This window comes from Egretta garzetta, unplaced genomic scaffold (genome assembly GCF_000687185.1).
Source record: "Egretta garzetta isolate BGI_Z169 unplaced genomic scaffold, ASM68718v1 scaffold325, whole genome shotgun sequence".
Taxonomy (NCBI): domain Eukaryota; kingdom Metazoa; phylum Chordata; class Aves; order Pelecaniformes; family Ardeidae; genus Egretta; species Egretta garzetta.
Genome location: NW_009259833.1, coordinates 869,746 through 880,462, shown reverse-complemented (window position 1 = coordinate 880,462; position 10,717 = coordinate 869,746). Strand labels below are relative to the sequence as shown.

The following is a 10,717-nucleotide window of genomic DNA, read 5'->3' as shown; positions in this document are numbered from 1 at the left end:
TTCCCTACCTGAAGATTTCATTTCAGAGGACAAGTACAGGAGTATCAGTCATGCCTAACGTCAATGTACAGAGTACTTCCATTAAATTTCAGACTAAGGTTGGGAAAAAAAAAAATAATCTGCATTTAAAGCGTAAATTTGCTTCTGCTACTGATACGTTCACTTACTGAATATAAGGTGCTTTTTTATTTCAGTAGCCTTGCTAGATCAATTTACCTGTTTCTCTTTCCTGTGGGGTAACATCAATATCAGCAGCAGATAAGAGAGAAGTATGCTGAGAATTACAAGCAAGTACCCACTGCTGGGTTTCCATGCACATGAAGATGGAAGCATCTGAATGCACAGAGGCCCAAAATGCGTTTGGATGTATGAGTAGCAGAAGTGGTGGACATACACACCGCTGCCACATTTGAGAAGGTAACTATGGAGCTTTTCTTCACCTCCCCCAATTAAGTGAGCACTTGGGGTTCCCATTTATTCTGCTGTTCCAACACCTCGTTCCAATCTTGTCGCCACCCAGCTCTACTTCTTTACAACTTACTAAGTTACATCCTCGTTACTAGGTCAGATTCTTTTTACAACCCCCTCGTACAGCTTTTAAGAAGAAGTGAAACTTCTCTCCTGAGCAGAATGAGCAGAGCAAATGCAGTATGAGATTTTCATCTTAGTATATGCATCAAAAAGCAAGACATCTATAAGGGGTATAGAGGTGAACCGTCTGGGAAGAACTCCTCTCGCAGAGAAAAATGAAAAGCGACATCTCTCACTACCTGCCAGTGCTGAGTACCTTTTGCAACAATATAGTATTTTCTTTGGGCAAGCCAGTATTTTCTCAAATGCAGGGTATGACTTTGGGGATGCCGTAGGTGGGTTTTGGGGAGAGGAGGCAAGAGCGGTGCTCTCCAGCTGGAATGCAACTCTATCTCTGTACTCAAAATTCCTCACGGCAAAGGCCTGCCTTCTCTCAGCACATCCCAGACACTATCCTGAAGAAAGAGCATTGCTCTTAAAAGCATCACATGCGATTGCTGATCCACATCACATGTCTCCGAGAGGCCCTGCCGTACAGGGGCGATGCGCAGAATGGCTGGAGCAAGCCTCAGGCCATCTCCCAGCTGCAAAAAACCATTTAGTAGCAAGCCTTTGCAGCAAGTACCTATCATATATTATACTGATAAGAACAGATGTCACACTTTATTTTTAGCCAGACTGACCTGAGATCACATGATAAACACCTTTCAGTTACTACCCGAGCCAGGCTAGATTTGAATCAGCAGCCGGCACAGCAAAAGGTTCCCTACAGAGCTCATTGCTTGGGTGGAAAGGATCAGAGCAGGGACTGTTTTCTCTGCAGCTTTGTAAAATAGTAAATCACCAACAATACGTTTCCAGTGCAAATCCCGTGGGACAGTCAGCCCCTGGTTTTTTGGTTTTTTGTTTTTTGGTTTTTTTTTTGTAGGCTTTTCTTTTATAGCTAAACAAGAACTGCTATGGGAATAACACAAGAGATGCTACATCTTGATAATAACTACCTTCCTTTTTCCCTTTTGTTCAAGGAGGATGAGCACACGGTTTTCTACAAGGTGACCACAGCTGCCTTCCTATCACAGAAGACTGGCAGAAATAAATATCCAGCCTAAACTGAAGCAGTCTGTATCCATCTGTAACTTCAACAAATCATTTCTCAGTGCCAGCTTCAGTTTGCAGTACACAGAGGCAAAAGACATGCTAAAGTTACTCCATAACAAACTTTCCACATTGCCCAAGACCCAGTGCCAGCCAAATTAATCAGGCTAACAACTACCAATGTAAAAAGAAATATTTATTTATTTATAATATCCAGCCTAAACTGAAGCAGTCTGTATCCATCTGTAACTTCAACAAATCATTTCTCAGTGCCAGCTTCAGTTTGCAGTACACAGAGGCAAAAGACATGCTAAAGTTACTCCATAACAAACTTTCCACATTGCCCAAGACCCAGTGCCAGCCAAATTAATCAGGCTAACAACTACCAATGTAAAAAGAAATATTTATTTTTTTATTTAAAACGCATGGGCTCTGGGAAAAAAAAAAAAATCAGTACATTATAGGACTCTATGCACTCATATACTGGCTTCTGAAACATATACTATTTATCTACTGCCAAAATGCTCTCAGTCCTCTACAAAACAGAAGAGATGTGTTGCCTTTCCAAAAAAAGCCCGATCTAAATGAAAATCATCCCTATTAATTGGATTAAAGACCTTTCAAACACTAGCATTTAGCACCGACTTCTTCCCTTCAACAAAAAACTGCCTTTCACCCTAATTGGCAACTGTTACCAGAAAAATTTACAATCATTAGTACACTGGAATTCACAGCATTTCTATTAACTCTGACATCCCTCCTACCAGGAAAACGTTGATCAAGAAATTTTTGAGCAAGATTATTGCATACAGTAGGAAAAGTGGGGTGGGGTTTTTTTCTGATCTATGAGACTTGAGGCTCTTTTGCAATGTTCCAGTCTGCTGTTGCCTGAACACCCACCACCAAAGATAGGAGAAATAGAGAAAGTACCCATGCAAATAAGCAATCAAACCCAAGCCAACAACAAACAGCATGTTCAAGAGGCCAAAGGGAGCTGGTGAATAAGGAATGTGATGGAATTGCTGAGTCTCTTCTGTATAGGAGCAACTTCTAGCAACATCTCAACAGCAGCAATGCCTCAGAACTGCCCTAAGGCAACACAAAGTTCTTTGGTTAGCAAATGCAGGACTGCTTGCAGATGATTAAAAGAGTTCTGTAGCACCGTTACACATTTGAAAACAGAAAAATAAAATCTCTCTTGATGTATTTATAAGTCATCTTTTGTCCCCTATATTACTAGAAACTCCTGGCTGGGTGCAGTATATAAGCATAGTAAAAGACAGTCCCTGCTGTGAGGACCTTATAGGCGAGGCAGGCAAATCATACACAGGAAAACAGTCTCATCCTTATCTAGAAGACGGGAAAGTGAGGTGCAAAGGTGAAATCATTTGCTCAGGGTCGTACAGAAAAACTGGCAGAGCCAAGGAAAGGCTACAGGTCTGCCAAGCGATCTCCAGTCCCTTCCTCACGAAACAACTATTCTTTCTTTACAGTTCATAAATTGGTTATATCTGGTGTCCTAGTCCTTCAAAAATGTTTCAATCTTAAGCAGTTTTCTTTCCATTACTGTACAAACAAATTCAGTCATAAAATGAACTTACTCTGAAGATCCAGCTTTCCAAAATAAGGAATTAAAGAAAACGGGAAACTAAAAGTTCCCGAAGACCTCACTTTGCCCATTGGTAACTCAAGCACGTAGGTGTTTCTGCACAGAGACCTGACTCGGTCACTCAAGGGAGAAGGATTGAGATTTTATTCCCAGCAGCTGGAACTGGAAAAGATGGGATATATGAGAATAAAGCGCCAAATGTCACTTCCTAGTGAGTGAATAGAAAAAAACACATGCCAGTCATCTCATCTGTGAGGTTTCTTCAGAGGAGGACAATCTTTTACACTGTACAGAGAGTGCAGTGACAGCATCACTTCTTTGCGAGCATGGCAGGAGGCTCTACTGATTTCATCATTTTCTGGCTCTAGAGAAGGCAGCAGAACAGCTAGTCAAGCCTACTGATCACAGGATACTCTAAGTAGTATCCAAAACTTAGGCTCCAAATTGGTTTTATAACAGCAATTTAAATCCAGGATGCTTTGGACAAGGTTGGTACCTTCCTTAATACACTGTACACACGTGCACATATGCATGTTAATCATGTCTTGGCTAGCCAGTCTGACCTGCAATATAGTTGATGGCAATAACTCAAAGCAGTGGATTATTCTACGATAAATAACACAACCATTTTCCTCAAGTAGACTTTTCCAACAGCTACAGGAAAACTGAAGGTTCCCCCCTTTACCTCAGGCTCTAAAGAGAAACCAAACGTTATTTGGTTCTAAAGGGAATTTAAGCATACTCAACTAGTCCCTTGGCATAGGCAGAAGAGCCATTTTGCTTTTTATGCTTCTTAAAAATGCTGTATAGGATCTCTTATTTGAAAAAGGTTAAACTCAAACAACCACTCTTCAAGAAATTTTTCCAGTGCGTCAGAAAAGTAGAGGTTAATGTTGATTCATTTCCATTTAAGCCATAACCTTCAGTGTTACTAGTCTGTCTGCCTGCCTTAGACACTTCTCAAGAGCGAAAGGACAAATGAAGTGTGAGCTTGTGGATATGGGGAAGGAAAGAAAGAAGGTTAAGAGGAAGAAGTAAAGATCTTAGTGAGAAGTTTGACAAGGCTTCTCTTATCCCAGCACAGAACACTGTTTCTTAAACAGCTCCAAACGGTATCGGAAAGAAAAGATGCAAGGCTGTAGGAAAGATCCACACAAGAGTTTTCGTCATTAGGAGAGGACTTTGGGGTTTTTTTTTCCAAAATACACCTTCCAAAAAACCTCTAGTTCTCTCCATTGTCTTGGAGGCAATACTTCCCATCAAAGGGAAATGGCCAAGAGATGCTTCACAGGGTACAAGTTGAGGCTTTCAGAGCAGCTGATACTGGACGGTTGTGTATCCAGTAACTTCAGTTACCAGATCCTTAGTATCACAATTCCAGCCACTGCAAAATCAAGGCTTCCCTGCAGCTCGTCACCACCTCACAGCCCTTGGCACTTTCACTCTTTAAAGCAATTTTCTAGATGCTTAACAGAAAGGACAGCCTTGGCTGTGGCTTTGAACCCACCCAACTTTAAGCTAAAGTATTCTCAGGCCAACTGACAGCTGGAGCCTCCTGATTTTCAGCTTGCACACAAAGCAGAAGTTTTGAGGATTTGTTTTCACTGGAATTTTTCTTAATAGATTTCCAGATATTGAAGCCAAGTTCACATTAGAGAGCCTGAGTCTTAAATTCCTTAAAACAATTACACAGTTAATTTAATCGTGCCATTGTTTAAAGGAAATTAAACGTAAATATTTTGATCTTTACAATAAAACCACTAAAGGGAGAAATAAGAACTGTGGTGAAACAAAATCTATGGAGAAGAACAATGCAAGGAAATTAATTCAACTGTGATTTTGAAGATTGCTGGTTAGTTACAGATAATGAGGAGCTTTAGTTCTCTTTTTATATTTAAGATCTATTTTGAGATTTGGAAAAGCAGGTGGGATTTGAGAGACACATCTCCAACTTATCACTGTAACTATCAACATCCCATCCATGAGCTTGAGATCCAACCCAAAACCCTCTGAAGTTACCCCAAAGTTCCTCTCCACCAAAATGTGGGGGGGTTTGCTGCAACTTTATATTATGCAGCCATTATTAATGTTTTATATCTGTTCATTCTTAAGAGCCTCAGCATATATTTCATGTTAGCTGACTACGGCTTCACTGACTGCTTCTGATTCCCAGAGTTAGCTAGCGGTGAGAGGACAGGGCAAGTAACCATGACCGAGGAGCTGGACAGACAGCTATGGATGAGTCCGCCCTGGATCATTTGCTACAAAGCAAAGCACAGATTTGTTCCTACCCTCCTAAAAAGTAACCTGGTCAGAGGGAATACCTCTTCAGTATAGCAGACCAAGAAGTGAACGATCAGTGGTAATAAAAAGCGGTGACAAAAGGCTTCTTTTCCATAAATAAGACAGCAGGAGATGTTTAGGGTGTTATTTGCTTACCAGGATTTGTCTTCTCAAGCTGGTACCATCTATAAAATGCCCTTTTCTTTTGTTCACTCAGGTCTGACCCCTGCTGCAACAGCCAATGGGAGATCCGGCTCTGACTGATACCTGTAAAAAAACAGGGGGGGGGGAAAGAGAGAAAGAGGAAAACTTGTTCTTTTAAAAACATTTTTAAGTGGTTTATATACTGATAAAAGGTGTTGTCTTACAAAGCGCAGGAACTCATAATGTTTCAATCACAGAAAAAGCAGAGAGTTCAAGCTTCCTCACCCTGTCCCTAACTGCTTTAACTTCTCCCTGATGTTATTTTCAACCTCACACAAGGTACATCCTGGAATCAGCACAATCAACCTACAAGCAAAGAGGGTACAAACTGGGAAGCCAAATCTACCACTGACTTGAATTGCCCACAACTTCCTTGATTCTTAAATTTCTTCATCCGTGAAACGGAAACAAGCCCCTTACCCACTGTTACATACAAATAATGATAGTTAGGAGATCATTATCATTCAGTGCTTGAATAAGAAGGGACATAAACATAGAAACAGTTTATGTGATGACATACATCAAATCAGCCCAGAAACGGAGCAAGCCAACTATCAGCAGCTATAACAACGGCCAGAAAACAGAACAGAAAGGGCGAACGTCTGTCAGCAAAGCAGGATTCAAGCTCTAGGTATCCAGGGAAGGCTAGGGACAAAAAGTCCCCGAGTTTTTAAAGCAAGTCTTCTAAGAAAACAGTAAAAGGGGAAAAACCCCTAGAAGTTAATAGAGTTATTTCCAAAGCATGACATTGAACAAAGGATCGATGCAGAAAGGGAAAGGAAGTGATGAGAAGGAGAGGAACCAAATAAAGAAAGAGGTTTAAAAGAGCATGAGGAGGTGAACTGTAGGCACATTTGAAAACACCAAAACCCATCTATTTCGCTAAATAACTGAAGCAGTACTTCAGGTAGGAGGACTCCCCGTGCTTTCCACAAGGCTCTTCAGCTATCAGAAAGGGTTAACAACATCTCAACTCTCCTGGGAACTGAAGTTTTAGGAGGTGCTCCAAGTAACAATATACTGCTGAACACCACCTGTGCCACCACCTGCTTGCTGGTAATACCAAGGCAGGTAGGAGGCTGGTTTTCACACAGAAACCAAACTACCTCTCGCCTCTTGAGATGCGTCAAGGTTTTATATGACCTCATAATCATATTTAACTCATGAAAAACAACCCCCTGTGGTTTTACCACTTCTAATAGACGGGTTTTTTACTGTGCCTTTTTTTTTTTTTTTTTTTTTGTATTGAACATAGAAACTACTTAACTTTAGAATGATTAAACTTGACTCTCAGGTGTCATATTCAGGTGGGTTTACTCCAACCAGATTTTTAAAATTACGGGGTTTATGCTTTTAACTGTTCTTCCTTAGATAGAATTCCGCAGCCTATGAAGTTTTAATCGTCCTGGGGAAAAGGGATAGGTGTGTTTTGTTTCGAGTACAGAAGCTTACTGCAATTCAACAGAGGTCTGCCCACAAAACATACCCTGGTTTGGTTTTGTTTCCCATACATCTACTGATCTTCTTAACACCCATTCCCAGAGACTGCCTTTGCCCCACAACTGGAAGAATTCAGAAACAGCTGGGGCCATCAAGAGTTGACTGCCCCCAGGGCCCACATTGAGATATATAATTGAGTTTATACTACTAGGCAAGTGGAATTATTTAACCAAACACAAACCTTAGGCTCTGCCAAGTTTACATCAAATAAACGTGGAAGCATGTACATTAATACCAAAAAGAATCATAGAATCATTTAGGTTGGAAAAGCCCTTTAAGATCATCAAGCCCAACTGTTACCCTAACCCTGCCATCCCACCCCCAAACCCTGGCCCTAAGCACCTCGTCTGCCCAGCTTTTAAACCCCCCCGGGGTGGGGACTCGACCCCTTCCCTGGGCAGCCCCTTCCAGTGCTTGACAACCCTTTCAGGGAAGGAATTTTTCCTAATGTCCAACCTAAACCTGCCCTGGCACAACTGACACAAAGAAGCCAATTAAGTTGAGAAAATTCTCCGGCCCAAAACAAGGTTTCAGTCTAGCTGAAATCATGCAATCTAGATGCCCCATAGCCAGTGAAAAGACCAAGCTTTGAAGATTTTCAGCTCTTCACCTACTATTATGACTTATAAAAGCCATTTCTTTAACACAATTCTGTGGGACACAAATGTTTGTGTCTCTCTGCTTTTGGCTGCATGGCTCCTATTAATCAATGGGTAACAGCGCCATTAATTCACTTGTTTACTACAGTCCACTTACACTTATTGCAGTGAATTAGCGTTTGTTGAGTGTTTGGATAACAAGGTAAGATACAAATACAAAGCATTATTAGATAAAAATTATAAATAGAGATTAAGTATCTTCAATGAGAGTCGTACAGTGGAAAATCCAAATTCTGCTCAAGAGGCTGCCTGATGCTGCCATAAAGCGGTACAGATGTTAGCCACTTCAGACAATGTGCTCGAGACAAAGCAAAGGAGCAGGAACCAAAAGGGTCAAGCTGTGTATTGCCACGTCCACATTTGACTCATTCCGAGTCCACGCAGTCTAGAAAGTCACTGCTGCAAAATGGAGCTCTGTAAAGGACACTAAGATGTACAGATTCAACAAACGCACTATAAATCCTTGGTACGTTATTATTTGACTACAGTATCTCATGAATAGCACTGCAGTCCATAGCATTTTTTGCATTAGCAAAGAGCCTGTAATTATTTTGCTCTTTGGCTAGCAAACTTCTATAGCAGTGCCGCAAACCCAGATAACATCTCAGGTACAGCTTAGGCAGCTGATCTTGCTTATGGTCATAGGAATTTAGCAGATGACCTCTAGAAGATCCTTTAAGTCCCATTTCCTATCATTCTTTTCTGGTTTTTATTATGCTCTTTCCTTGTTTTGCTGACCTGTGGTGACAGCTCAGCTTCTTAAAAGGTTTCCTCTACCTAAATCACTCCTCTTTTTCTTGCTTTTAAGATATAAAAATATCTGTCATCTGTACATCAGCTTGGTTTAGAGGCCCCCAAACTGTACATTCCAACAGCTTGACTGATTCAAGGTCACGTGCAAAGTCCGCAGCAGAACAACTGATCCAGGATCAACTAGATCCCAGTACAGTGTCTTAATCACAAACCCATCCTTCAGCACTTTAAAAAAACCCTCCAGTTGTCACATCAGAGTTTCTTGCATCTCAAGTGGGTTTTACAGAGTTGACTCATAGGGACAGTGACTAGTACTACCACCAGTACCATCCTGTCACATTGTCTGTAATCACACTACTTTAGGAAATTGCACTGGCAGGAAAAAAGAAATCATCCTGCTGCCAGAAGCAGATTAATGAAATAAGTTCTCTGGAGTACTGAAAATCCAGCTGTCTTGAGGAAATTCACTCTCAAACTGAACCATGGACCTCAAGGAAGACTCTTGGCTCAGCATCAGCAGAGGCATGAACACACTGCAGTGAGCACAACTAGTTTTCTCAGGGAAAATACTGAAGAAAGAAGTGGTAATCACAAAGGATTAATGTTGACTTCTTGTGTCACACGTCACTCCTTCCCATAGCAGGTTACAATTCATAATTATAAACAAAATGGAGATGACAGTAGATTCGTGCTCTTCTGTCCAGCCCCACTTCCTCCTACATAAATTATTTGGGGAAAAAATTTCCCTTTCAAATACATAAAAGAAATGGCAAAATGCGTCATCAAGAGAAAGCTACAGGTATCTGCAGTACAAATCCGTTCATAACCCTCAAAACTGCTATTCATCAAGTCTTTGGTAACTGGCTTTCACCTTCACAGATAGATTTGTTCAGCGACTCTACTTTGCATTTCTTTAATGTTTCTTTCAGGAGAGATTTTTAGAAGCACCTGGAATAAATCAGATTTGGAGAAGAAAGTAACTGACTGTGTTTTAATTCTTCAGTTTGTAAGCAAAGTCCTGGATTCATATAATACACACTTGCAAAGGACATCTATCAATTTAGGAGATTAGCAAAGCTTGTTTACAGAAAAACCGCAAAGATCAAAATCACAGAAAAACAAATCTTTCCCTGTGTTGTCAGGAGTACAAAAAAAAAAAAAAAGGGAAGGAAAATGTTTTTCAAAATCCAGTTTCTTGCCATTTCAGATGACCGGTAATTCAGTAACTTTCTGAATTCTCCTCACAACAGAACTAGTTAAGTTTCACTTTGTTTGTATTTGCATTTGCTCAGCATCCCTGCGTGTAGGTTCCAGACCTTAAAGGATTTTGTTTATGTTACAGCAGTGCTTCAAGGCTGCCCTCCACTGCGCTAGATACCGTGTGTGTTTTGCATAATATAAAGCTAAGTCCTGAAGATCTCATATCAATTAAGCCAAGAGACACTAGGACAGGGATGAACTGTACATGCAGAATAACTGGGAAGGTTAGCAGGACCGCACACTGGAAAGCTCTACGTGTTGTGTTGTTTGTTTGGGTTTTATTTAAATGACCTCTACATTTTATTGCTGTTGATTTTTTTTTTTTAATGGTGGTTTAGTTTTTATGCTACCAGCTTAAAAATTGAGAATTCTGAACTCAAATTCCTGCTCCACTGTGACCTCAGGAAAGTACGGGGGTTTTTTTGTTCCTTCACTCCCCATGTGTAAAAAAATGGAAAAGGGAGTATTTCCAAACCTTGCAGAGACATCATCCATCAAAGCATTTACCCTGGCTCCAAGGGGCTCGTCTATGCATACTCCTCCCTCTCTCCTTTACTGTAGTACGTAACAGAAAGATGTTAAATTTCTGAAAACATCTCCCCCGCCCTCCATCTACATTTGGAAGCTAAGAGACAGCATCTCTTAATAAGTTTACATTTATCTCTTTATCCTTTGCCTTCTGACCGTAACTTACTTGGTACCCAGATACAATTCTGGTGGCAATTAAAACAAATTGCAGCACACGACTTCAAATTACTGCTGATAAAAAATTTGGCATCTCACCTGCCACATGTAGGGCTAAATACCTACCCCCGAGTAAGCT

At 40.8% G+C, this 10,717-nt stretch overlaps 1 protein-coding gene across 8 annotated transcripts in view; it reads right to left on the bottom strand.

Moving 5' to 3' along the window:
- HMBOX1 (homeobox containing 1) overlaps positions 1–10,717 on the bottom strand; it is a 70,409-nt gene that overhangs the window by 39,451 nt on the left and 20,241 nt on the right. For all 8 annotated transcript variants that reach the window (XM_035895447.1, XM_035895444.1, XM_035895449.1 and 5 more), the window contains one exon: positions 5,675–5,785. In XM_035895447.1, the coding sequence (XP_035751340.1) occupies positions 5,675–5,785 (111 nt within the window). The remainder of the gene's footprint in view (positions 1–5,674; positions 5,786–10,717) is intronic.